Consider the following 27,214-nt stretch of genomic DNA (forward strand, 5'->3'; position numbering starts at 1 on the left):
CTGCCGTATTAATTCTAGACCCAACCCAATCATCTTCAGAGTTTCCATTACAAAATAATGCTCAACTGGGAGCGTGTGGGGGGAACGTGTCCTTCAACTGACGCTTGACTTTTGATGATTTCACGGCTATGTTCCTGTGGCTTTCTTGAAACCATCCCTAACAAAAAACAAATCTTTGAGCTCAACAGATACCCATCCGTGTATTTTCTCCGCAATAATATGCAAGTGGTTGGCCACTGTTTTCCCCCAAAAAATTAATCTTTAGCTCTGAGATTGGTCCCTCATCCAAGTACTAACTAGTTCAATCCTCCTTAGCTTTTGGGATCAGCTAAGATCTACAAGAATCAAGACGACAATTGGCTCCCTGGGTAGGATTCAAGATCCCGCCTGCGCTATCTATTCAGCACCTTTCAGAACTGCCATCTTACACATGGGCTAGCTGCCAATCTGCCGTGAACTATGGAGGGAGGGAGTCAGACGTGGAGTGGGGGGAGGCTACTACTCATTGTACCATCCAGAGACGTCAACTCAAGGTCAAAAGGCTGGGAATGGAATGCAACAGCGGCCCAAACAGCCCAGAGACAGTTCCCAGGGGTGGGATTCAACCGGTTTGGCCCGGTTCGGACGAACCGGTAGCTCCGAAGATCAGCTGAGTGCAAACCGGTTCGCTCCGACCCTCAGGTGGACCCTCCCACCTGCCCCCCAGGTAATACTCACCTATATTTCCTTGTTTTTTACCCCAGCTGATCGGCACGGCAGAATGGATTGCCGCACTTCAGCAGTTTCCCTGTGAATTGTGCACACACGTGCAGCGTGTGTCAGTCACGCTAGGCGCATGTGCGCTCAGCAAACCGTTTGTTAAACCGGGAGGATCCCACCCCTCACAGTGCCCAAAATGTTTTATTCCAATATGATTGGACAATAACGGATTATAAGCAAAGGGGAGGAATTGGAAAAGAAAAGTTAACCAGTAAAGTTTGGCGCGCAAATTTCAGTTCCGGCTTTGCTTTAATATAATCCACTTGGCCTTTAGTAAAGAATGCCTTTCACCCCGAATGGAGTCGAGTGTCATTCTTACTTAAGAGACTAAGTTGAGGCCAGAGTGACAGTACCTCTCCTGTTTATTGTATTCACAGTTTGATAGAATTTCCTTTGAATTGAGATCAAATCCTGGTTGGTTCCTCCAGTTTTTGTTTTTTTTAATCTATGTAACAATTAGTGGTGGTTTTTCTTTTTTATGTTTTCATCTATCCCACACCTGTGTTTCCTGATGTTGTGGTTTTCCTTCCAAGCACCGGGAGGGGGAAAAAAACTAACACAAAGTTTTGAACCTTCACAAAGTCGGCCAAAAGCCATGCAACAAGGGAATTAAATATCCATGCAACTTTCCCATTTAATAAATGAAGAACACACAAGCACAATGAGAATGCTTCCTTGAGATTTGCTCATGAAATGAAACAAGGTTGTGTTTGTGCAATACTTTCCCCCGTTTGCTCAAGAATTCTCAATGTTTGGGTTTGGGTTACATCATTCATGAGGTTTCATCAAACTGGGTTTGGCTCCGATGCCTACGTGATTAAATTCCTGCCTTCTTGGCGTATCTCCAATAGTAAACTATTGCTGTTCTTTGGAGATTCCAGGAATCCCACTCCCCCTACCAGCGCTGATGATGTTACTTAGTTGGGTGATGAAAATGTCTGCAAGAAATCAATCAAGCTCAGAGAAGGTCAAGATTACCTCATTTCAATCCTGAATGACTAATGATTGCCCTCTACCCATTCTAGTGGCGGTGTGATCCTCCTGCTCATCCACCTTATCCATATACTTCCTACATTCCTACTCTCCTTAGCTCAGCCGAGGGCAATAATTTTCCTAGCCGATTCTCCACTCCCATCACATGCCCATAGACTGTGAGTTTCTGCTTGTCCATCATCACCTCCAGGGAGCAACCAGATTTTAATTGGTCCGAGTGATTGGTTCTTCCTACATTTCTTAAACCATACATGATTCCTACTACGGGAGTTAGGTTTGCATCACTTGATAGTTGCTGGATAGCAAGGATGAGATGGAAAAATGTGAGCAACCATTTCTCTGCCTTGTTGCTGGGTGGGCATTAGCATGGGGGCATGGCCTAGTTGGCTTCCTGCACTATGGGCATTTTCACTCTCCCCAGACTTCTGGGTCTCCTCCAGATTCTTAAGATTTCATTGAGTGTGGAAGGAGGCAGAGAAAAGAAAGACATAGCAGATTTTACTGCCCCATGCTTGGCTTCAAACCCCAAACACCAGGGCCTGAAGGAGGAAAGGGAGAGGATGTGGAAAGTAAAAGCCAAAGTGGTTCTACTTGTGATGGGTGTCAGGGTTCCAAATAGCATCCAAAAATTAAATCAGAGCCCAAGGCAAAGGGTTCCTCAAAGTTCCAATTTATGAAGAGAGCCATGTTGGCACATCTGGGGAAACCCGAATCTGAAAGCTTCCCGGTTTCCCCCACCCAGTTGAAAGTTCAAGATCTTTCCCTCACACCCACAAGTCCATCCCATGGTCCCATCTCCCACTGTCCTGCTGGCAGTTCCACCCATCCAGTTGCATCCAGTTGCATCCAGGTGCAGAGGTGCAGAGACAAAGGATGACCTTGGCTTTCTAGAAAGGAATGTTGTTATGGCTACATAGCATCTAACTCCCTACAATCCCCCCTCCCATTTTCCCACAATAGAAAGTGCGTAGTAGAATAATAGGAAGTGTGGAAGGCCAAAGACTCAAAAGAAAAGAGGGCTGCAGGCCTGACTGTGGGAGGACTCAAGGCTTTGTCTCCCACGCTGGGAGAGGATCTCCAACAGATCCTAAGACAGTGTTTCTCAACCTTGGCAACTTGAAGACGTCTGGACTTCAACTCCCAGAATTCCCCAGCCAGCATTCGCTGGCTGGGGAATTCTGGGTGTTGAAGTCCAGACGTCTTCAAGTTGCCAAGGTTGAGAAACACTGTCCTAAGAACAACATTAGAGCTCTCTCTGCAGGAGACCACACAGCTAGGAACACCTAAGGCAGTGATGGCAAACGTTTTTCTTCTTGGGTGCCAAAAGGGCGCATGCGCATGCGATAATGCATGTGTGGGCCCACACCCATAATGCATTACCCCCACCATGCATGCGTGCAGGCCTCACTGAAGCCTCCAGACTTCCGGTAAACCCGTTGAGCTGTTTTTCACCCTCCCCAGGCTTTAGGAAAGCTTCCAGAGGCCCAATGGGTGTACTGGAAGTTCACTTACTTTCCATACCGGTTCGCAAATGGGAAGGGGCACACATCCACGCATGTGCTCGGGCCTTCCGCGCATGTGCTTTGGCTTGAAAATGGGCGTAATAGTACGCCATAGAGCCGGGGTGGGTGGGCGTGCTCTCCCGCGATTTCCACTACTGGTTCGGCCGAACCGGCTGAATACCACCTCTGCATTCAATGTAAGAGCCGAGGTGGCGCAGTGGTTAGGGTGCAGTACTGCAGGCTACTTCAGCTGACTGTTATCTGCAGTTCAGCGGTTCAAATCTCACCGGCTCAAGGTTGACTCAGCCTTCCATCCTTCCGAGGTGGGTGAAATGAGGACCCAGACTGTGGGGGACAATATGCTGACTCTGTAAACCGCTTAGAGAGGGCTGAAAGCCCTATGAAGCGTTATATAAGTCTAACTGCTATTGCTAATGTATGCCACGGTTCACATCAGATTATCTCACCTTCCCAATCTTTCCCTTTAAAAGAAATAGTGATTTCCACAGTCCTGAGCACTTCAAGTTTTACGAAGCCATAAAAACAACTGAATCTTGGGATAATATCTCAGGTTGATATCAAGCGATGAAAAATATAACTTGTGGATCCCCCCCGAGATCCACAACCACCTGATAACCCAACTTCAGAGCCTGAAGTAGGGGAAATAATAAGGATCAAAGTCAAGTTAAGCCAAACTCACAAGAGGTCCACTGAAAAGTGAAAACGGGACAGGTTGTACCACACATCAACATTTGTTTCTCTCATCCCATGAGAACTGCAAAGTCTTAAAAGTTTCTTCGGCTAGACTTACCTGCCCCACTCTCTTCTCTCCTCTGAAATTCCAGTAATCCAAGAGTCGCCCTTTCCAGGATGAAGGAAGTTCCTGATTAAGGATTGGTCCAGTTTCAACTTTTGTATTTGTAACCTGAGTTAACCAATCAGAAACGTTGAGATTTGTGTCAATATCATGGGAAGAGATGACCCATATTTCCTCTTTCCTTTTTTTGTTTTGTATAACAAGCCTCAGGTCAAGGGACCAGGAAATTTCAACACACTTCTGGTGTCCTCACTGTCTCATGGATTCCTCCTATTGAAATATGCAGAGCTACGATCAATCTCATCGTGCTCCAGTAACTCATCTGCTTGTAAATCCCGAGATTTTCACGAATCATTGGATGCAGATGGAAGAGTCATGGAAAAATCCATCATTGACATGATGGATTAAACAAACTAGCAACTGAACTGGTCAAGAGTAGCCATGTTTCGATTTCTCCGTTTTAGAAATCCTGTTAGCAGGGGATTGTTCTGGCCTGCCAGCGGCTAGCAGATTCGGACAGTGAGGAGGTTGGGGAGGAAGATGGGCCAGTCCTGGAGTCTGGGGAAGGCTCTGAGGAGGGCTCTGTGTCGGAGGCAGAGAGCGGGTATGCCAGTTATCAGATGCCTTCAGAGTCAGACATCAGTGGGGCAGAAGAACAGCTGGAGCCTGTTCCCAGTGTGCGCATGTGCAGAGTGGCCAGACGAAGGGAACAGCTAAAGAACAGGGGTCGACTTGGGAGTAAGGCCACAGGTGGACGGTGAATGGCCCCTCCCAGAGGAAATAAGAGGAGCGAAAGGGGAGTGGAGTTTGCAGGAGACCATTAGTTCGCTTCATTGGTTCGTGACTCTCCAGGTTTTGCAGCTGGCAGGATTCCACCACTGCCAAGAATTTCTTAAAAACAACCTCATGCCCTCTAAATAGTCATACAGCTAATACAAGGGTAAGTGTGTGAGCTCATTAATTTGACCACTCCGTTATTGCTGTGAGTACCATCTTCAGGCCAAGTGGTTGCCACAGAAATGGCTGAGTCACTGTCCTTTCGCTAACCTGCCCTTGCCTTTGATTCAACAAGTTTCTTCATTACATAGAGAAGCAATGCCTGAAAAAGCCCGATTGATTCGAAGAGGAAATTCTGCATTTCGCCACCGAACAGCCTCACGTTGGACGTGACTTCACCTTCAGCCTCCGAGGGGGCTGCACGCACAACTTCCGGCTCTTTGTAGATCACAAGCTTCGAATGAACAACTGACTGATTCAGTCCTTCGAAAGGGCAACATCCCAAAATCAAATACTTCATATTACATGTCATAACTGCAGCAAGAATCATATACGCACAGAACTGGAAAAAAAAGCAAAAATACACCAACCAGAAGAAAATGTGATAAAAAAAAGTACTAGAATGCCCTGAAATGGACAGACTCACAAAAGAAATAAAAGATAAAAGAAGAATCTGAGTATTTACTCAGTATGAAATGTATAGTAGAGAGGGCTAGAGGAAAGATGCAAAGAATAAGAAAGCAATAAAGGAAGGGGGAAGTTTAAGAAATTAGAAAATAATCATAAAATCGCAGAATTAACAAGGGGGGGGGGAATGTAAGATGGACTGTATATAAAATAGTACTGAATAAGATATATAAGAGAAACATAAGTACATAGATGGATATTAAGAGGTATTGTATAGAAATAAGTACATGGAAAGAATAATAGCAATAGAAGAAATTTAAGTATAAATAACTATATGAGTAGATGAAAAACGTGTTAAAATAGACATCTAGATAGATAGATAGATAGATAGATAGATAGATAGATAGATAGATAGATAGATAGATAGATAGATATAGATAAGGTAGGTAGGTAGATAGATAGATAGATATAGATAAGGTAGGTAGGTAGATAGATAGATAGATAGATAGATAGATGATAGATAGATAGATAGATGATAGATAGATAGATAGATATAGATATATAGATATAGATATATAAAGGTATATATATGTATGGATAAAAGGAGTATAATGGATGCTTAACAATATAGAAATGATATTTATGTTTTTTTTTTAAAATGGAAATAAAATAAAAATATATAATAAATAATATTTTAATTATTCTAATAGTCTTAATAAAAGTATTTTAAAAAAACAATGCAAAATTCTAGGGAAGATTGGGAAAATACGTGCTGATATTACCAATATTAACACAAATAAAAATTACTGCACTAATTGAGTGAACATTGTCTAGAGTGTCATATATAAACACTCTAGACAATGTTTGCTCAATTAGTGCAGTAATTTTTATTTGTATTAATATTGGTTTTGTATCAAAATGAATGATAATCAGATGCCACGTGATTCAAGCAATGATATTGATGATATTGGTGTATATTTTTAAAAAAAAGCTTTCTCCAGAAATAACAACAACAAGATTGTACTGTACTGAAAATTAGGGGGGCATACAAATCTATTAAAATTGGAAATTAGAATAGATTAAATAGAAAAAAAATAGAATTAGGGGGAATATTGTTATACATGATTTTGTATAACATATTTAAAGTGAGTGTCGGACGTTAAGATTGGATTTTGAAAAAGAATGGTATTAGATAATCCCAAGAGTAGTGTTATGACTATAAGAAGGATGTAGTAAATATTAATTGAAAAGGTAGGAATTCATGCTGATATCAATACATATAATAATACTGGAATATGATTACTAGAAGGATGTAGTAAGCATTGATTAATTGAAAAGGAAGGAATTTGTGCTGATATCAATACATATAATAATACCGGAATATGATTATTAGAAGGATGTAGTAAATATTAATTGAAAAGTGAAGGAATGTATGTTGATGGCAATATATATAATAACACTACACTATGTTTGTTTTATTAATGTAATAATGTTAATCTGTATTAGCATTGATTTTGTACTAAAATGAATGATGCTCAGATGCCACACGATCCATGCAATTATATTGACGATATTGGTGTATGTTTAAAAATATAAAACTTTTGCTCAAAAAAAAAAGTGCAAAATTCTAGAGCCGATTGGGAAAATGGGTTGACTCAGATCTTGTTTCCATTTGAACATAACCAGAGTTCAGTTGGGCCTTGATGAGACAGCTAGTAGCTGCCCTTAGCTTCAGCCCATCCATGAGTTAAGAGAAAATTCTCATCAGCTACACTCCCAATGAAATACCGAAAAAGGTAACAATTAAAGGGGTGAATGTCAACTGGAGAAGCTCTCAGGAACAAGGGCCTTTTCCAATTCTAGTTCACCCATTGGTTGAAAAAAACGCAGGATTGTCCTTGTAATATTATTTTTATTGTTTTGTTATTCGGCTTACATTGTGCCTTTTGTTTAGGAGCTCAAGAGAGCATAAATAATGCTTCCATTTCCATTGTCACCGCAAAAGTTGTAGGGGACTGTTGTTTGTTGCAAAGTCATGTCCGACTCATCGCGACCCCATGGAGAACATTCCTCCAGGCCTTCCTGTCCTCTCCCATCCTCTGGAGTCCATTGAAGCTCACCGGCTGCTTCGGTGGCTCCATCCAGCCACCTCCTTCTCTGCCGTCCCCTTCTTCTTCTTTTGCCCTCCATCGTTCCCAGCATGAGGCTCTTCTCCAGGGAGTCCTTCTTCCTTCTCATCAGGTGCCCAAAGTACTTGAGTTTCCTCTTCAGGATCTGCCCTTCTAAAGAGCCGTCAGGGTTGATCTCCTCTAGGACTGACCAGTTGGATGGCCTTGCAGTCCAAGGGACTCAATGCAGGAGTCTTCTTCTCCAGCCCCAGAGTTCAAAGGCCTCCATTCTTTGGCGCTCAGCCTTCCTTGTGGTCCAACCTTCACAGCCATCCATTGCAACTGGGAAAACCACAGCCTTCAATAGACGCACTTTTGTTGGCAGGGTGATGTCTCTGCTTTTTAGGATGCTGTCTAGATTTGCCATCCCTTTCCTCCCCAGGAGCAAGCCTCTTTTGATTTCTTGGCTGCCATCCCCATCTTGGAGCCCAGGAAAATAAAATCTCTCACCACCTCCATTTCTTCCCCGTCTATTTGCCAGGAATTGGGGGACTAGTAAAGAGAAAATAGCAGAGTGAATATATTTTGCCAATTCACCCTGCAAAGGAAACAGAAGGTCCTTCGCTGTTGCTACAAGTGTTTAAGACCAAGCTGAGATTAAGTATTATTTGTGGTTTTCAAGCAGAAGAGGAAGTGGTCTTCGAAAGTATTTGGCGTGCCTTCTGTGTAACGGAGATTAAAATGACAGCACTGAAGGACGAAAGGGGTGGGTGGGGGTCAGGGAAAGGCTCCCTTCTGGCACTTTTAGGGATCCGTTCAGTGGTTCTTGCAACGCCTCGGTGATGGAGAAATAAAACGTAAGATAGTATTAGTCACTAGAGGGCTGGGTGTGTGTGTGTGTATGTTTCCACTGTACCACTCTTGGGTAATTTTATTTTGTCTAAGAAGTTATTTCAGCGTCTTTGATTCCCACTATTTTGCTATTATGGGAGTGGTAGTCTTTCTTTCCCTTCCAAAAGAAGAGAGAGTCCTAGCACTGATGATGTTGCCTAGTTGGGTAATGAAACGCCTGCGAGAAAACAGCTAAGGCCAGAGAGCATCAAGCACCCTGTTGTTGTTGTTCTTCTTCTTCTTTCTCCTCCTCCTCCAATGTCGTCATCGTCTTCTTCTTCTTTCTCCTCCTCCTCCAATGATGTTGTCTTCTTCTTCCTCCTCCTCCTCCTCCTCCTCCTCCTCCTCCTCCAATGTCGTCTTCTTCTTTCTCCTCCTCCTCCTCCTCCTCCTCCAATATCATCATCATCATCTTCATCTTCTTCTTCTTTTTTTCTTATCTCAGAGAGAACCAAGGACCCCACAGTTCTCCTCCTCCTCTTCTTCTTTCTCCTCCCCCTCCCCCAAAACCCTACTCACTTCTAGAACTGACGTTGTAATGAAACGTTTGCAAGAAAACAAGCAAGCTCAGAGAGGACCAAGGACTCTCCATGGTAGTCTGAGCCAATCAATATTTCCTTCCATCCGTAGAGGAGGTTCGCTCCAGTTCCATGCTCAGTCTTAGAACCCCAGGATTTCCCAGATTCTGGGATTATAAAATGGAGCATGAAAGTGGAACAAAGCTATTGCATGCTCAGGGACGCAGTGGCTCAGTGGCTAAAGATGCTGAGCTTGTCGATCAGGAAAGTCGGCAGTTCGACAGTTCGAATCCCTAGCGCCACGTAACGGAGGGAGCTCCCGTGACTTCTCCCAGCTTCTGCCAACCTAGCGGTTCGAAAGCACGTTAAAAATGCAAGTAGAAAAATAGGAACCACCTTTGGTGGGAAGGGAACAGCGTTCTGTGTGGTGTCATGCTCAAGAATTGAGATTTGTAGAAAAAGTGTTTGTGGTTCTATTTCCTAACCCTAAACACCTCACCCCCCCACCCCACCCTCAGATCAGCTATATATATATATAACCTTGTGCCAAGACATGTAAGGAGAAAAAAAACTCAACCTTATCTTTACTAAAGCAATACAATTTTACTACTCTTACGTTGCTGGAAATTCTGGGTTGATCTGACATTTTAGTCTGGAACAAACAGGTTTGAAGTGTGCCGTTACCTTTGCCCTTGATGCTTTTATCTGTAGGAATTGTTCTGCAAGATAATGCAAAGATCCAAGTGCATTCAAGGCCGCTCACATTGCTAGAAAGAGAACTGGAGAAAAGAATTTCTGCCAACCCAGAGGTTATTCCGCAGGACCCATCACTTAAAAACGAGGTCCTTGTGGGTTTTAAGCAAAACCAAACTCTTTTATTCATAAGGGGATCGCGATTTCTAATTCTCCTTCTAGGTTGAGTTGTAAGATGACTTCGCAAAGAGGAAACGTTTTTTTAAACACGTGGCCTTTTTTTTTTTTAATCTGCTTTGTGGAGCTCGTCCTTAATTATTTTTTGGGGGGGGAGGTGGGGGGAGATCCTCTTTCTTTCATAATTCTTGACCCAACGCTGGAAATTACCAGAAACCGAATGATGAAGCTTCTCCGAAGTTATCTAAAATGACATTCTTTTGAGATTACTTGATTTAGCAGCAGGCAAACACTAAAGCTGTAAAAAGAACATTTGTTTTGGATTAAAGCACCCGAGAAATAATTCGGCGATGGACCTGTCGATTGAGACGGGGGTTGTGAAATGAAAAAAAGAAAAAAAAAACGCAACTGGAAAGCACAATTACAAAATAAAGAGCTCTATTTTATTTTCCTTTACACTGTGTTTTGAAGATGATTGCTGGCCACGGTTAAGAGGTCACTTCCCCAGCCGTCCTCCGTGTTACGCCGGCAAACTTGAAAAAAGACACTTAAATGCGGCCCTGTGATGACAAAATTGTGACATCTAAAGGAAATTTAGAACAGGGGTTTCCACCCCGCCATCCCTTTCTTTCCTATCCTCCCTCCCTCCCTTCTTTCCTCCCTCCTCCCTCCCTCCATCCCTCCCTTCCTCCTCCCTCCTTCCAAAACTGGCTGGGGAATTCTGGGAGTTGAAGTCCTTCCAGGCTTAAGGTTGGAGACCCCTGATTTTCAAAAGCAAGAGGGGCAACAGTGTTTAGAAAACCGTGGAAAGATCAAAAGCAGAACCATGTTGGCAGGAGTATCTGAAGCAGGGGGTTGGACTAGATGACCCGCAAGGCCCCTTCCAACTCTTGTTATTCCGTCTGTCTGTCTGAAGTCTCGTTTGCTTCCAGTTGTACCGTTTCCTTGAAAATAAGACCTCCCCGGATAATAAGCCCCATTGGGCTTTTGAGCGCATGTGCTAAAATAAACCCTCCCTGAAAATATTGCAACACAGAAGCAGCCATGAGGAGACCATGCTCGCCGCGTCAAAAATAAGAAGACCTCCCCGAAAATAAGGCCAAATGCTTATTTCAGGGGTCAAAAGAAAATATTGTCTTATTTTCAGGGAAACACTGGTATTATTCAGTCATAACCCAAGAAACAGAGATTGGTAGAATATGAGTTTTGAAAACCAGATAGAGGGAAAAATAAATATCATATCTTTTATCTTCCAACAGCAGGACCACATTCTTGAATTCTTCACTCTAAGGTCCCACACCTTGAAATGAACGTTTCTTTCCACCTTAGAAGTTCTTGGTGGGACTTCACCTACCAGCTCAGCTGAGCCAAGTCCTATTCTCCTTCGGCCGTGTCTGTTGACTGGTTGAGTTCTTCTTGGGGTAGGCCGACAGCCTGAGGGCCTTCCTCCTCCTCTTCCTCCTCCGCTTCTCCATCGTCTTCATCCATTTCAAACACGCGGATGTGCCGCAGGTTCGAACTTAGCTAGGAAAAACACGAAGGAGGGTTGGGTTTTAAAAGCCAACTGCCTCAGAACTGAACTTTCAGCACTTAAGGTAAAGGTTCCCCTCACTTATATGTGCTAGTCGTTCCCGACTCTAGGGGGCGGTGCTCATCTCCGTTTCGAAGCCGAAGAGTCAGCGCTGTCCGATGACGTCTCCGTGGTCATGTGGCCGGCATGACTGAACGCTAAAGGCGCACGGAACACTGTTACCTTCCCAACAAAGGTGGTCCCTGTTTTTCTACTTTTTATGTGCTTTCGAGCCGCTAGGTTGGAACAAGTAACGGGAGCTCACTCCGTTACACAGCGCTAGGGATTCGAACCACCGAACTGCCGACCTTTCTGATCGACAAACTCAACGTCTTTCAGTGCTTAGGACAGAGATATTATGTCACCAGCTTGGGTGCTGTCATCCTAAAACTAAAAGCAATTTTGTTTTTTTTCCCTCAAGGAAGATAAACTGAGGTGAATGAGAGATGGAATTACAAGAATTTGTCCACTGGACGCTTTATATCATTCAAAAACCGCAGAGATTTCTCTATACTCTTTTTAAAAACTCCTTTCTGGGAACAGGCTAATTCCAAGTCCCTTCGTGGATAACAGAGAAAGCTTAAAGAGTGATTATTTACAAACCAGTCTCCTGAATTGTTATCAATTCCAGGAGTTCATGTCTCCTCAAATAACTTTTTCAACCTCTCGTTGTTTAGAAACGTTACAATTTTCGCGAAGGTTTCGCTCCTCTTTTATTTCCTCTGGGAGGGGCCGTTCATCGTCCCCCTGTGGCCTTACTCCCAAGTCGACCCTTGTTCTTTAGCTATGTTCCCTTCGTCGGGCAACTCTGCGCATGTGCACACTGGAAACAGGCTCCAGCTGTTCTTCTGCCTCACTGATGTCCGACTCCGAAGGCAGCTGATAACTGCCAGACATCCTCAGCCCCCTCTCTGCCTCCGACACAGAGCCCTCCTCAGAGCCTTCCCCAGACTCCAGGACTGGCCCATCTTCCTCCCCAACCTCCTGAGCATACCACCAGCTCTGCTGGCAGGCCACAACGGTACCCTTGAACAAACAACGACGCTCACCACGCAAGACACTTTCCGGATGCCGTTGACGGTGACGTAGCTTGCCTTCATGTTCTCCAGCACCCTCCACTGAGTCTCTGCGGTCACGGTGCAGGTGGGAATGCCGTCCCGCTGCATGTCTAACCTAACATCCAGAAGAAAACCAGAGTCAGAGGAACGTGTGCGGTTGTCCCCCGTTGCCCAAGGTGTCCCCATGTCTATACAAATAACTCTCGACTTGCAACACGTCATCTCGGGACCGTTGAAAGTTACGTCGTCGCTGGAAAAAGTGTGTTAGCTTTTCACACCAGTGGTGGGATTCAGCCGGTTCGCACCTAATTTGGGAGAACCTTTCCTTTTGTGCTCATATCTGTTCTATACAATGAGACACTATTTTGGTTACATAACTATATATATATATATTTCCCTTTTTTGTCACTTCTTAATTTACATCTTTCCTTATTTTCACATTCTTATCCTTTGCTTCTATTCTCTAGCCAGTTATACCACATGTCCCAAATCAGATAATATTCCATTTTGTCCTCTTTCTTTTATTTTCATTGTTAGCCTATCCGTCTCTGCACATTATAACGCTTTTTTTAAAATCACCATTTCGTCGGAGGGAATACTGTTGATTTTCCAGCTTTGCGTGTAAACGATTCTAGCTGCTGTTATTATGTGTAATATGATATATTGATATTTTTTTTTTTACTATAATTTCCTCTTAATACACCTAATAGGAATAGTTAGGTGGCGCAGTGGTTAGAGTGCAGCACTGCAGGCTACTTCAGCTGACTGCAGTTCTGCAGTTCGGCTGTTCAAATCTCACCGGCTCAGGGTTGACTCAGCCTTCCATCCTTCCGAGGAGGGTAAAATGAGGACCCGGATTGTTGTTGGGGGCAATATGCTGACTCTGTAAACCGCTCAGAGATGGCTGAAAGCCCTATGAAGCGGTATATAAGTCTAACTGCTATTGCTATTGCTATTGCTAGTTCCAGTTTTGGGTCTTCTATTTGTTGTTTAATTTCCTCCAGCCATTTTCTTATCCTGTCCAATATTTCTTTGCATTTGGGCATTATCACCACATGTGGTAGTATGTTCCTAGCCTCTTTTTACATTTCCAGCATTCCGCTGTTCTGCTTGGAAACGTTTTCGACAACCTTGCTGGGGGCAAATGCCAGCGGAAAAACATTTAATATACATTTTTCTTTGTTCGTTGATTCTTGTTTTCATTACATCACTCACATTATACATATATGTATTTTTTTTTTCAATCCCTTACTGGTTGAAGAGGGACAAGAGACCCTTCAAATAAATAAATGGACAATTCAACCTGATAAGATGAAAGAGCTGAGGTGGCGCAGTGGTTAGGGTGCAGTACTGCAGGCCACTTCAGCTGACTGTTAGCTGCAGTTCGGCGGTTCTAATCTCATCGGCTCAAAGGTTGACTCAGCCTTCCATCCTTCCGAGGTGGGTGAAATGAGGACCCGGATTGTTGTTGGGGGCGATATGCTGACTCTGTAAACCGCTTAGAGGGGGCTGAAAGCCCTATGAAGCGCTATATAAGTCTAACTGCTATTGCTATTGCTAAATTGCATCAATGTTTGGGCTCTCACCTTTGACCAGAATTCCAGTTAAACTCCATTTCCTGGTTCTCCTCCGTGCAGATGGAAGACAAAGGTAACTGGGCCAAGATGCGTTCCTTCCCCTCTTGGTCTGAATTCTCCACCAGGATGACGGTTATCGTTTCGTCATCGTAAAAATGAGCATCCAGGCAGCTGTAGGAGCTGGAGACCAGGAAAGAAAAAATCAAGTTTCATCCACAGAAATACAGACGGGGAGAGTATCGCAAGGTTTCGCAGTTACGGCGCTATTCAAAATACAGGTGTTTCTCAACCTGCGACCACAATTGAGCCCAAAATGTACGTTGTTAAGCGAGACACTTGTTAAGTGAGATTTGCCCCTTTTTACGGGCTAGTTTGCTAAGATTACGGTTAGGGTTTTACAACTTTCCTTGCCATGTTTGTCAAGCGAATCCCTGCGGTTATGAAATCTGTATCCCCGTCATTAAGTGAATCTGGATTCCCCACTGATTTGGCTTGTCAAAAGGGGATCGCAGAACCCCCTGGACACTGCAACTGTCATAAATATAAGTCGGTTGCCAAACGCCCAAATATCCTGGGGCTCATGTGATTTTTTTCAGTGATGTCATAATTTTGAACGGCCACTAGCAATAGCAAGTAGCAGTTAGACTTATATACCACTTCATAGGGCTTTCAGCCCTCTCTAAGCGGTTTACAGAGTCAGCATATATTGCCCCCAACAACAATCCGGGTCCTCATTTTACCCACCTCGGAAGGATGGAAGGCTGAGTCAACCCTGAGCCGGTGAGATTTGAACAGCCGAACTGCAGAACTAGCAGTCAGCTGAAGTAGCCTGCAGTGCTGCATTTAACCACTGCGCCACCTCGGCTCTAACACTAAGCGAACTGTTATAAGTCGAGGACTACCGGTATTTATTAGGAAGTTCTGCAGTATAGGCAGTCCTCCACATTCGTTCAGTGACTGTTCTGTCAAGAGTTTGTTGCAAAAATCAAATCCAGAAAGCACACACGGATCTCTGATTCAGCGGGTTTCGTTTAAATAAGAAACTTCTTACTTAACATTTCTGTTTCCAAATAAGCCCCATTGGCTGACCTTCTTACCATGTCTCTGCCAGTTCATGAATATTCTGACACATTCGAAGTTTGAAAAAGGGGGGCTCACAACCGTTTTCCCACACTCCTCATGGTCACATATAGAGCCGAGGTGGCGCAGTGGGTAGAGTGCAGTACTGCAGGCCACTTCAGCTGACTGCTAGTTCAGCAGTTCAGCGGTTCAAATCTCACCGGCTCAAGGTTGACTCAGCCTTCCATCCTTCCGAGGTGGGTGAAATGAGGACCCGGATTGTTGTTGGGGGCAATATGCTGACTCTGTAAACCGCTTAGAGAGGGCTGAAAGCCCTATGAAGCGGTATATAAGTCTAACTGCTATTGCTACATGATCAAAATTCAGCCAACTGGCAACTGGTTCCTACTTTTTCCTCCACCTGATCATTTCTATATGTTAACACACTTTTAAAATATATATATATATATTTCTGCCAGACTTTTAAGCTCTTCCATACAGAGCTGTGTTAGTCCTTTTTTAACTGCTGCAACTTCACCAACCTACCCCAATTGGACATTTTTATAATTCTACGAATCATCGCATTCCTTCGTTGGGTTTCGGAAGGTTTTTCACAGACTCACCTGCTTTCATTACTTTCGCTAACGCTTTTGTTCAGAAAATTTCCAAACTCCACAGCGAGCAATCCGTTATTAGTGGACCTAAATATCAGAAAAAAAACAGAAACGCATATGTTGTGGCCCGCCAGCTGTCAACGGAGCTGGCGGCAGTCGATGAGAAGGTTGGGGGGGGGGAACTTGGGCCAGTGTTGGAGTGTGGGAAAGGCTCCGATGGATGCTCAGCGTCGGACGCAGAGATAAAGCCAGGGCCGACATTTCCCAGCCGCCAGAGTGAAGCAGATCGCCTTTGGAGGCTGCTTTGAGTGAGGAGGAGGAACAACAGCTGGGGCCTGTTCCAGATGCACGTATACGCAGAGCAGTTAGGAGAGGAGGACAACGGAGGACAAGGAGTTGACTTGGGAAGCAAAGCAAATGTGGATGCTGAATGGCCCCTCCATGGCCGGATAGAAGGAATAGAAGGAAAGGGAAGTGGTGGTCGTAGGAGACAACAGTTCGTATTTCTGAAGATTTCGCTCATAGTGTTTCGTGCATCAAAGTCTGCTTGCCAGAACTTAAATTTGCATGGCTTTGCAATTATTGCAAGGAAATGATAAGGTCTGTTCCTGTTAACTCCGTGCAGGATTTTTGCCCGGACTTTCGGTGGGTGAATGCCATTAATTCACAAGCGAGAAATAAAGAGGGTTTTTTTCGTGACAAGGAAGTCTGTTTCTTGCTTGGGTCAGACCAACACATTAGAAGGTGCCTAAAGATGTTTTTGGGCAGGATTGTGGAGGTTTTTTTTTGGGGGGGGGGAGAACTAGACATGCTCAGTGCTGTGGTACCTTGTAATGTCTGTATGCCTTCGCAGTATGTAGAGTTTGGAAACCGAGTTCTCGAACATCGTGAATAAAACGTAATGCAAATTGTACGATTTGTCGTGCCACCTGCAAAAAAAACAAACCATTTTTGATCCTTTGTTAGCAACGAAACATTACTGACTTCGACTCCGCACTTGGGATAACTTTAATTTTCACTTTGGAGGTACGCTAATCGGCTATACATTAAAATGAAATTTCGTTGCTTGCAGCTCTCAAACAGTCGCCAACCTTCAATTTACATTACATAAACATGACTAACTAACTTATTAACTAACTAACTAACTAACTAAATAAATATATAAATAAATAAATACAAAATTATGCATATGCCCACATGTATTATATGGCACAGAGAAACAACAGTCTAGGACAGTAAAGCTAACTTTTTTTTTCATTGCGTGCCGAATGCGCGCACATGAGTGGCAGTGCGCATGTGCACACACCCATAATGCAATGCACGTGCGACACCCCGCCCATCAGCACGTGTGCGCAACCCCCTTGTGCTTCCCCCCTCCCGCCACAGGGGGAGGGCACGCTGCACCCCGTGCGCTCACCCCGTCCCTGCACGTATGGCCCCCTTCCCCCGTGCATGCGCGCACATCTCCCGCATGCCCCCACCCCCACATTTGCGGCGGAATCCTGAAAATCAGCTGGCCAGCGGGAGGCTCGTGCGCATGGGCGGTGAATCAGAGGTGGCGGTTTGCACTATGCAGAGCGTGCCCCATAGATTAACTGTCACAGGTTTGGGATATGAAATATGAACCGACTGTAATAAAGAAATAAAGTACTTACAAAAAGGGCAACTTTAGCAGCTGAGACGTTGAATCCTCACTAAGACAGGAAAGAAAGAATTAGAAAAGAATCTGGAGTTTTAACAGGCATACGGTATGTACTAAAATTAAATATTGTGTGTGGGTTTTTATCTAGTCGGAAGAAGACAAGGAATTTGGGGAGTTGAAGTCCAGAAGTCAACATCGTTCCCCACCCTTTTTTTTTTTTTTAATAAATGTTTTTTTAATTTTAGTTTAAAACAGGTACACATCTTTCTTTACATCTGTAGAAAATGTATCAATCAATTACAGATAAGTTTTGGTACATCTCCTCCACAGTCAATCAACATAACTCATATTAACTAAAGCATTATTATATATCCATTTTCATTTAACTGTAATTATTATTTAGGAATATTGATGAAAGTAATAATCTTGAACAATCTCTGCCCACTCCAGTGGGGGAGAAAGGAATCAAAAAAAAAGAAAGAAAGAAAAAGAAAGAGGACCGATAAAAAATAAAAATTAAAATAAAAATAATACAAAAAAAGACAAAAACGACAAGAGACAAGACAGGAAAACAAAACAAAACACAGGTGTCTATCATAAGAAAAAAAAAAGTATATCAACTGGTTACAACATGCTTTGGTGCTTCTCTTCCATTAACTCATATTAATTCAAATATCTCAACTCGAAAATTTACCATATCAAAATCATTATATCTCCAGTTTTAATTACCTATGGTTATTTAAACATCCCTCATCCTTAGCTATGCATTACATAATTAATCCATAACACATGCTGACATTTCATTTACTTATTTGTAAAATCCTCTATTATCATCAAATCCTTATATCCTATTTTAGCTGGACATCCATAATATTTAATTATATCATATATCATGACATTTTCCCAGTATTGATTAACATTTGATTATATGTATTTTATTTAGTTTTTTAATAGTAATAATTATTATAGTTAATACTCTTTATGTATAATCTTCCAATTGTTAGTTATCATATCAGCTCCACATTTTATACATTACTATCAATATCCACCCTTGTTGGCTCGGGAATTGGCTCAGGGTGAAACATTGTCGTAAGTGATTCTTTCCAGGGCTATCGTAACTTTGGTCAGTAAACAAACCGTTAGTGGTTAACAGTTGGAACTCAAGAACTATCTGTAAGTTGCAGCAAGAGGATTAAACAGAACAAAATATAAAATAAAACCACCAACCTTTTGGCGGACCTGTATAAAGGCATACAAAACGCCTGGTGGACAGTTTTTCCAATCACATCCTGGAGAAAAGAACAATTAAAAACAGAATTTTCCCCCAGCAACACCAGCGGTAACTCTGGCATCACAATAGGAATACGGGCTCTTTGGGAATAAATGATGCGAAACGGGTGATTTCTTAGAGAGATATTTCTAGGCCTGTGCTTAAAAATAACCAAATGGATAGATAGCAGGGGACCCATAGTTTTAAATCCAATTCTTCGGCTCTATTTTAAATTTCACAACTTCTTTTTATGAATTCTGCTTTCCTCCTGTGACGGTTTATTATTCATTTAATGTGTGGCATCTACGGAGGTCAGGCGATCCCTGATATTCGACACTAATAAAAACCATGAGTTTAAGTAAAGCATCCAGACAGATGGTGGGTAGATAGGTAGGTAGATATACAGATATATAAAAATGATAGATCATAGATAGATAGATAGATAGATAGATAGATAGATAGATAGATAGATAGATAGATAGATAGATAGATAGATAGATAGATGATGGAAGATAGATAGATAAGATAGATATGATAGATAGATAGATATAGATGATAGATAGATAGATAGATAGATAGATAGATAGATAGATAGATAGATAGATAGATGATAGATAGATAGATGAAAGATAGATAAGATAGATATGATAGATAGATAGATAGATATAGATGATAGATAGATAGATAGATAGATAGATAGATATGATAGATAGATAGATATAGATGATAGATAGATAGATAGATAGATAGATAGATAGATAGATAGATAGATAGATAGATAGATAGATAGATAGATGATGGAAGATAGATAGATAAGATAGATATGATAGATAGATAGATATAGATGATAGATAGATAGATAGATAGATAGATAGATAGATAGATAGATAGATGATAGATAGATAGATGAAAGATAGATAAGATAGATATGATAGATAGATAGATAGATATAGATGATAGATAGATAGATAGATAGATATGATAGATAGATATAGATGATAGATAGATAGATAGATAGATAGATAGATAGATAGATAGATAGATAGATAGATAGATAGATATAGGCAGGCAGGCAGGCAGGCAGGTAGATAAATAGACAGATGATAGATGACAGATGATAGATGGATGGATGGATGGATGGATGGATGGATGGATAGATAGATAGATAGATAGATAGATAGATAGATAGATAGATAGATAGATAGATAGATATAGGCAGGCAGGCAGATAGATAGATAAATAGATGACAGATGACAGATAGATAGATAGATAGATAGATAGATAGATAGATAGATAGATAGATAGATAGATAGATAGATAGAGATAGATAGATAGATAGATAGATAGATAGATAGACAGACAGACAGACAGACAGACAGACAGACAGACAGATAGATATAGGCAGGCAGGCAGGTAGATAAATAGACAGATGATAGATAGATAGATAGATAGATAGATAGATAGATAGATAGATAGATAGATAGATAGATAGATAGATATAGGCAGGCAGGCAGATAGATAGATAGATAGATAAATAAATAGATGAGAGATGACAGATAGATAGATAGATAGATAGATAGATAGATAGACAGACAGACAGACAGACAGACAGACAGACAGACAGACAGACAGACAGATAGATATAGGCAGGCAGGCAGGTAGATAAATAGACAGATGATAGATAGATAGATAGATAGATAGATAGATAGATAGATAGATAGATAGATAGATAGATAGATAGATAGATAGATAGATAGAGATAGGTAGAGAGAGATAGGTAGGTCAATCAATTGAGCAATAGATAGAGATAGATAGATAGATAGATAGATAGATAGATAGATAGATAGATAGATAGATGATAGATAGATAAGAGAGAGAGAAGGAGAGAGAGAGATGATACTGAGAGATGGATGGATGGAGAGAGAGGGGGAGACAGAGAGAATATGGATAATACAATACATGAGATAAAATATTTAGTGAAAGCAAAACCATAATAAAATCACAATATAGCACAATAAGCCTTACAATAGGACAGATGTTATAATTCCTTGTGTGTGAGGAACTTTTTTTTTTTTTAATGTCCTTGGTTTTGGACCAGAATAAAATTCTCTATATTTAAACGCAGCCGAGATCCACGCGATGGCTTGCTACCCCCAAATCTGATAGACTTCTGGATACTCACAGCTGGTTTTTGGAGACACTGATCAATGATCGTCTCCATTCTCCTCTTTACAAAATGCAGTGATTTTTGTGGGTAGTAGGGAAACAGCAATGGGCTTTCTACGCAAAATTAGAGAAAGAAAATAAAAGTCAAATTAACAAGACCCACGAGAAAAGGTTGCATTTTTAATAAAACACAGCACGCCAGCCAAACCAAGTTTGTTTTAAGATAGTCAGTTCCACTCTATCTTAGACTAATGGTTGAGACTCTAGAAAGAGTGCGGAGAAGAGCAAGAAAGAGGATTAGGGGACTGGAGGCTAAAATATTTGAAAAAGCGTTGCAGGAACTGGGTATGTCTAGTTTAATGAAGAGAAGGACCAGGGGAGACATGATAGCAGTCTTCCAATATCTCAGGGGTTGCCCCAAAGAAGAAGGAGTCAAACTATTCTCCAAAGCACCTGAGGGCAGAACAAGAAGCAATGGGTGGAAACTAATCAAGGAGAGAAGCAACTTAGAACCGAGGAGGAATTTCCTGACAGTGAGAACAATTAATCAGTGGAACAGAAGTTGATGAATGAATGTTGTGCTCTATTTTTTTAATATTATGTATTGTCTTATGCTTTTTGTCTTTGTACCCCCTTCCCCGTGTTTTTGTAAGCCGCCCTGAGTCCCCTCAGGGAAAAGGGCGGCCTATAAATTATAATAAATCTACCAAATCTACCAAATCTGCCTCCAGAGGTTGTGAATGCCCCAACACTTGAAGTCTTTAAGAAGATGCTGGATAACCATTTGTCCAGAATGGTATAGGGTCTCTTACTTGACAAGGAGGTTGGGCTAGAAGACCTCCAAGGTCCCTTCCATCTCTGTTATTCTGTATTCAATTAGTCCGTCCAATAATTAGCCATATTTAATCTTTTGCACTCTCCTCCTTCACCCGCATCAAGAGGTATAGTATAAGACTTATATAACGTAAGACGTTCCAGCGTTTCAACCAGAAATTAGTCCAGAATGCGGCCGCGCGAGCGATTGTGGGTGCACCTCGCTTCACCCACGTTACACCTATCCTCCGCGAGCTGCACTGGCTGCCTGTCGATCTCCGGGTGCGCTTCAAGGTGCTACTTATCACCTATAAAGCCCTTCATGGTAGTGGGCCTGGGTATTTGAGAGACCGCCTACTGCCAATTACCTCCACTAGACCGATACGATCGCATCGATTAGGCCTCCTCCGAATTCCATCTACTAGCCAGTGCAGACTGGCAACTACCCGGAGGAGAGCCTTCTCTGTGGCTGCTCCGACCCTCTGGAACGAACTCCCCGTGGAGATTCGGACCCTCACCACCCTCCAGTCCTTCCGCGCCGCTTTGAAGATTTGGCTGTCCCGGCTGGCCTGGGGTTAAGATTCCAACCCCACCCGAATTGTGTGACTGTTGTGCTCTCTTTTAATATGTTGTATTGTTTCCATATTGGAATACTGTTTGTCTTTCCCCCTCCCTCCCTTTTTGAATTGTGAGCCGCCCTGAGTCCCCCCAGGGAAAAGGGTGGCATACAAATAAAGGAAATGAAATTAGAATCCTTGGATTGGTTCACTGAGCACTGGATGGCACTGCGCAAAACTCAGCGATCGGTTTTGTCACAGGTAGTTGCAACTTATTTGAGAAAAATAATTACACACAATGACACCGTTTTCTTCTGAAATGCCTCACAAGGAAATGAAATTTAATATTCTGTTCGTGTGTGTAAGAAACCCTCCTTTTGTTCGCGGGAGGACTGGAGCCACTGCATTTTTTCCTCATTTTTACATTTTTGCTTTGGCCAGTTTTAAGCGTTGTCGATTACCTCGAAATGAAAACCGTACTGTTTACCTTTAAGGCCGTTGCTGTTTTGAAGGAAATTGAACCACTGGTTTCCATCTGTGTTCGGCGGAGACACCAGATCCTCGTCTTCGTCTTTTAAATACTGCAAAGAGAATGGTTTTCTTATATATGAAGTTCTTTTTTATTTTTCCATTTTCACAACATATAAATCACATGCATACTATTACATAGCCAACATCGTATTGTATTATTAAATGTTTACATCAATTCCACCTTACCATCAACTCCCAAAAACCATTATTGGCTCTTCTGCTCTCCATATACCGTATTTGTACCTTATCCATCACTTTCTTCTCCCACTCTCCTCCTCCTCCCTACCTCCTTTCTTCCCTCTGTCATCCTTCCCTTCTCTACTTCCCCTTCCTCTCTCCTTCTCCTCTCTCCCCTTTCCACTCCTTCTCTCCTCCTCTTCCCTACCTTTCTCCCCTCTGTCATCCTTCCCTTCTCTACTCCCCCTTCCTCTCTCCTTCTCCTCTCTCCCCTTTCCACTCCTCCTTTCTCTCCTCCTCTTCCCTACCTCCTTTCTTCCCTCTGTTCTCCTTCCCTTCTCTACTTCCCCTTCCTCTCTTCTTCTTTCTCCCCTTTCCACTCCTCCTCTCTCCTCCTCTTCCCTACTTCCTTTCTTCCCTCTGTCATCCTTCTCTACTTCCCCTTCCTCTCTCCTTCTCCTCTCTCCCCTTCCCACTCCTCCTTTCTCTCCTCCTCTTCCCTACTTCCTTTCTTCCCTCTGTCATCCTTCTCTTCTCTACTTCCCCTTCCTCCCTTCTCTCCTCTTCCCCTCTCCTCTCTCCTATCCCTCTCTTCTTCCCTTACCTCTCTCTCCTCTACTTCCCACTCTTCATCTCATTTACTTGGTGTATTTCAGCTTCTGAGCAAGCTCCATTTTATGTTGATGGTATTTATAATTCCTTTTCAATATACATATTTAATTTTAACATGTATCTTCCTCCTTCTTTTTTACAAAAAATAGAACAAAAAGATATATATAGTTATTGTGCTTTTAAACCACCACTCCCTCCAGCCTCAATTTGGCCGAGATGTAGACCTGGTTACAATTCCCAGCTATTCGTAAAGAGAATGATTTTAATAAGTATCTTGGTTGTGCCAGGTGTGCCAGGACGGTAGGCTTTTCTCTTGTTTTGCAAAAAAATGAAATAAAAATAAAGTGTCAGGTTTGATTTTTTTTTTTTTGTCTCCCTCTTCTTTTTAATGCAAAACAGAAAACCTGTCAGATGTCTAGTAATTCGTTGTAAAGCCTTTGAAAAAGTCGTTTATGGCCCAGTCTTCAATCTGTTTATCGCAGGTTTCCTCCAGCCGGTTTGTTATCTTTGCAGAGTGGAACAATTTATCAGAAATGGTTATAAACCTTTGCTCTGTGAAACTCGCAAACTACAATCAGGGCAGCCTTGTGACTGAAGAGTTTTTTCATTAAAAGGGACACAATTTTATCCCTCCCTATGCAGGAACCGCTCCTTCGGCCTTGCCGTGCGGAGAAAGCCGCTACTTTTCTCCAAGTGGCATCGCATTCGCTGATAAATAAATAAAGGGAGACTAGTATAGATCTATTTCAAGCTATTTAGCTCTCATCAGCTAGACATACCCTTGCTGGGAATCGAACCTGGGCTGTATTACATATTAGGCAGACACATGCATATGCGCAGGGCACACAAGTCGGGGTCACATGCGCATGCGTGGCGGGGCCATGGTTCACACAAGGGGATCCCCAGAGGTGGGTTGCTACCGGTTCGCACCAGTAGGGACAGCAGGCTCGCTCCCCCCCCCCGGTTCTCCGATTGCCGCGGCATGGTTTTTTCACATTTCTAAATTTTCTGCGCATGCACAGAACTATTTACAGGCTACTGCACAGGTGCACACCGAACCGGCAGTAACCCACCCCTGGGGGGTCATGTGTGCATGCGCAGGGAGGCACGTGCAGCGGGGCATGCCTTTCCGAGTGCTTTTTATCTCCGATTGCGTTATTTGAACGCTTCTCCACAAGACTTCGTGGGTTTTTTTTTAAGTTATCGTTCTCTTTTCTCTCTCTACCATTATAAATTGAGGGGTTGTATAATTGTCTTCTACTTATTAATCTTTTCTCCTCTTCTCGCTTCCCATTTTTATTTTCCCCTTCCCTTTTCTAATTTCTCATCTGTTTCTTGAATATCGTCTTCCTCTCTCCCCCCCCCCGCCAATTGTTGAGCAGTTTCAACATTCATTTCTCTATCTTTAAACAATCCCTTTGTCTCTTTCACAGTAAAGTTGTTCCGTCTGTCTATCTAGCTTCGCTCCGAAATTGCAAATTGCTCAACTATCTCAAACTGGCCAACTCTTCCCTTTCTCAAGAACTCCCATGACCCAGGCCGTCACTCAATGCAGTGACGGACACCTTACCTGCCCAACTCTTTCGACGTTAAAGTATTTCCCTTTACGACTGTAGAGATCCGGTGCCTGGAAAGAGTGAAGAGGGCAGACAGATTGCTTAGGGAGAACTGGGAATCCATTGTTTTAAGTCCTGAGAATTCTGTACCTGTAGTAAACCCTTGGCTGGGAGTTTAGTCCCAGTTTAGTCCCGGTTTAGTCCCCAACGTTTGTTTAATCAATCAACAAATGAAATAGATATATATCATGCCCAGGGGTGAAATGATACCGCTTCAGGCCGGTTCGCTCGAACCGGTAGTAAAAAATTCTAAAAAAAAAAAGTTTTTAAAAAAGTTCCGAAGATCAGCTGTGTGACAATTTTAAAGCATTTTTTAACTACCGGGAGAACTAGTAGTTAAAAAATGCTAAAAAAAAGAAAAAAAATTCCAACGATCAATGATGCAATGATCAGCTGTGCCGCGTGATTGTGGGAACAGTTTTTTTTAAAACTTTTTAAAGCATTTTTTAAAATGTTTTAAAGTTCCGATGATCAGCTGTGCAACAATCAGCTGTGCCGCGTGATCGTGGGAACAGGTTTTTTTTTTAGTTTTTAAAGCATTTTAAAAATGTTTTAAAGTTCCGATGATCAGCTGTGCAACAATCAGCTGTGCCGCGAGATCGTGGGAAGTTTTTTTTTACTTTTTAAAGCATTTTTTAAATGTTTTAAAGTTCCGATGATCAGCTGTGCAACAATCAGCTGTGCCGCATGATCGTGGGAACTTTTTAAGAAACGTTTTTAAGCTTTTTTAACTCCCGTTTCAGGAGAACCGAGAGTTAAAAAAATACTAAAAAGAGTTTTAAAAAGGTTCCAACAATCAGCTGTGCTTTTCTCTTTTTTTTTTTACTTTTTTTACTTTAACTACCAGTTCGCCCGGTACTTAAAAATGCTTTAAAAAGTAAAAAAAAAGAGTTGGCCACACCTACCCAGTCACATGACACCACCACCAAGCCACGCCCACAGAACTGGTAGGGGGGAAATTTGAATTTCACCACTGATCATGCCACTGTATTGGGTTTTAACAATCCTACGTATTTACCGTGTTTCCCTGAAAATAAGACAGGGTCTTATCTTCTTTTGACCCCTGAAATAAAAGCTTGGCCTTTTTTTCGGGGAGGTCTTATTATTTTTGAGACGTAGGAAGTGGCGAGCGTGGTCACCTCACGACTGCTGCGGTGTTGCAATATTTTCAGGGAGGGCTTATTTTTGGGGAAGGGTTTATTTTAGCGCATGCACTCAAAAGCCCGATTGGGATTATTATCCGGGGAGGTCTTATTTTTGGGGAAACAAGGTAGCAGATTTTGCCAATCTTGGCAACTTTGAGATGCGTGGACTTCGACTCCCAGAATTCCTCAGCCAGCATAAGAACTGTAGAAGTTTTAAGTCGGTACATCTTGAAAGTTGCTAAGGTTGGGGCATTCTGCTGTATAATCAGAAAAAAATAGATTTAAGGAAGTGACATCAATAAATGTTTAGCTATTTCAAGGTGACCTGAACGTGTTCTTTTGAAAGGGAAAAGAAAACACAACCTCCCTGGCCAGTAGTAAATAAAATAAAATAATGAAATAAAAATAGTAAAAAATAAAGATAAAATCCTTACTTCATTGAAGTGCTCCGTGAGAAAATCAGCTACAAAAGTAATGTCTTTCTGAGTCATCTTTGAGAAAAAGAAACACAAAAAATCACTACCACCACAAATTTACATTTCACGCATTTACCTGCGAAACGCAGCACAACCGAAACCGATTCTGCAAGCCGACAACATTAAATCAAACGGCCAGAAGGACATTTTTCAAATGTCAACTTGGACAGGAAAAAAAACAAAAAACAAAGCAGTAATGCAATAATATTTTGAAAAGGAAACTTAAGAAAATACAATTAAGCTAATCCTACAATCCTCTTGACCGCTTTCAAATTGAACCAAGTCGGCTTTTACGAGGACCGAGATGAGCCAAACACGGGATCGTTTTCTAAGAATAGTTCGCCTGACGGCTTAAAAGAATATTTTAATGTTTTGTTTATGTAGGAACTGCTCGCAGCTTGGAAGCAACAGAATTTAACAGCAGGGTGAGTGAAACAATCGTCAGGAACTGAATCGGTTGCAAAGGCGG

At 42.2% G+C, this 27,214-nt stretch overlaps 1 protein-coding gene across 1 annotated transcript in view; it reads right to left on the minus strand.

The window, feature by feature from the left end:
- Positions 1-10,021: 10,021 nt before the first annotated feature.
- Positions 10,022-27,214, minus strand: part of ANAPC4 (anaphase promoting complex subunit 4) — a 39,504-nt gene continuing 22,311 nt past the window's right edge. Inside the window, exons 19-30 of the mRNA XM_087724887.1 lie at positions 26,704-26,760; positions 25,079-25,135; positions 22,676-22,769; positions 20,835-20,932; positions 18,610-18,671; positions 17,396-17,434; positions 16,568-16,669; positions 15,750-15,827; positions 14,077-14,247; positions 12,482-12,605; positions 11,217-11,386; positions 10,022-10,422 (exon numbers count right to left, since the gene is read on the minus strand). Of these exons, the coding sequence (XP_087581013.1) occupies positions 11,237-11,386; positions 12,482-12,605; positions 14,077-14,247; positions 15,750-15,827; positions 16,568-16,669; positions 17,396-17,434; positions 18,610-18,671; positions 20,835-20,932; positions 22,676-22,769; positions 25,079-25,135; positions 26,704-26,760 (1,032 nt within the window). The 3' untranslated portion in view covers positions 10,022-10,422; positions 11,217-11,236. The remainder of the gene's footprint in view (positions 10,423-11,216; positions 11,387-12,481; positions 12,606-14,076; positions 14,248-15,749; positions 15,828-16,567; positions 16,670-17,395; positions 17,435-18,609; positions 18,672-20,834; positions 20,933-22,675; positions 22,770-25,078; positions 25,136-26,703; positions 26,761-27,214) is intronic.

This window comes from Thamnophis sirtalis, unplaced genomic scaffold (assembly GCF_051295495.1).
Source record: "Thamnophis sirtalis isolate CommonGarterSnake01/CBP01778 unplaced genomic scaffold, rThaSir2_p1.2 scaffold_10, whole genome shotgun sequence".
NCBI lineage: Eukaryota > Metazoa > Chordata > Lepidosauria > Squamata > Natricidae > Thamnophis > Thamnophis sirtalis.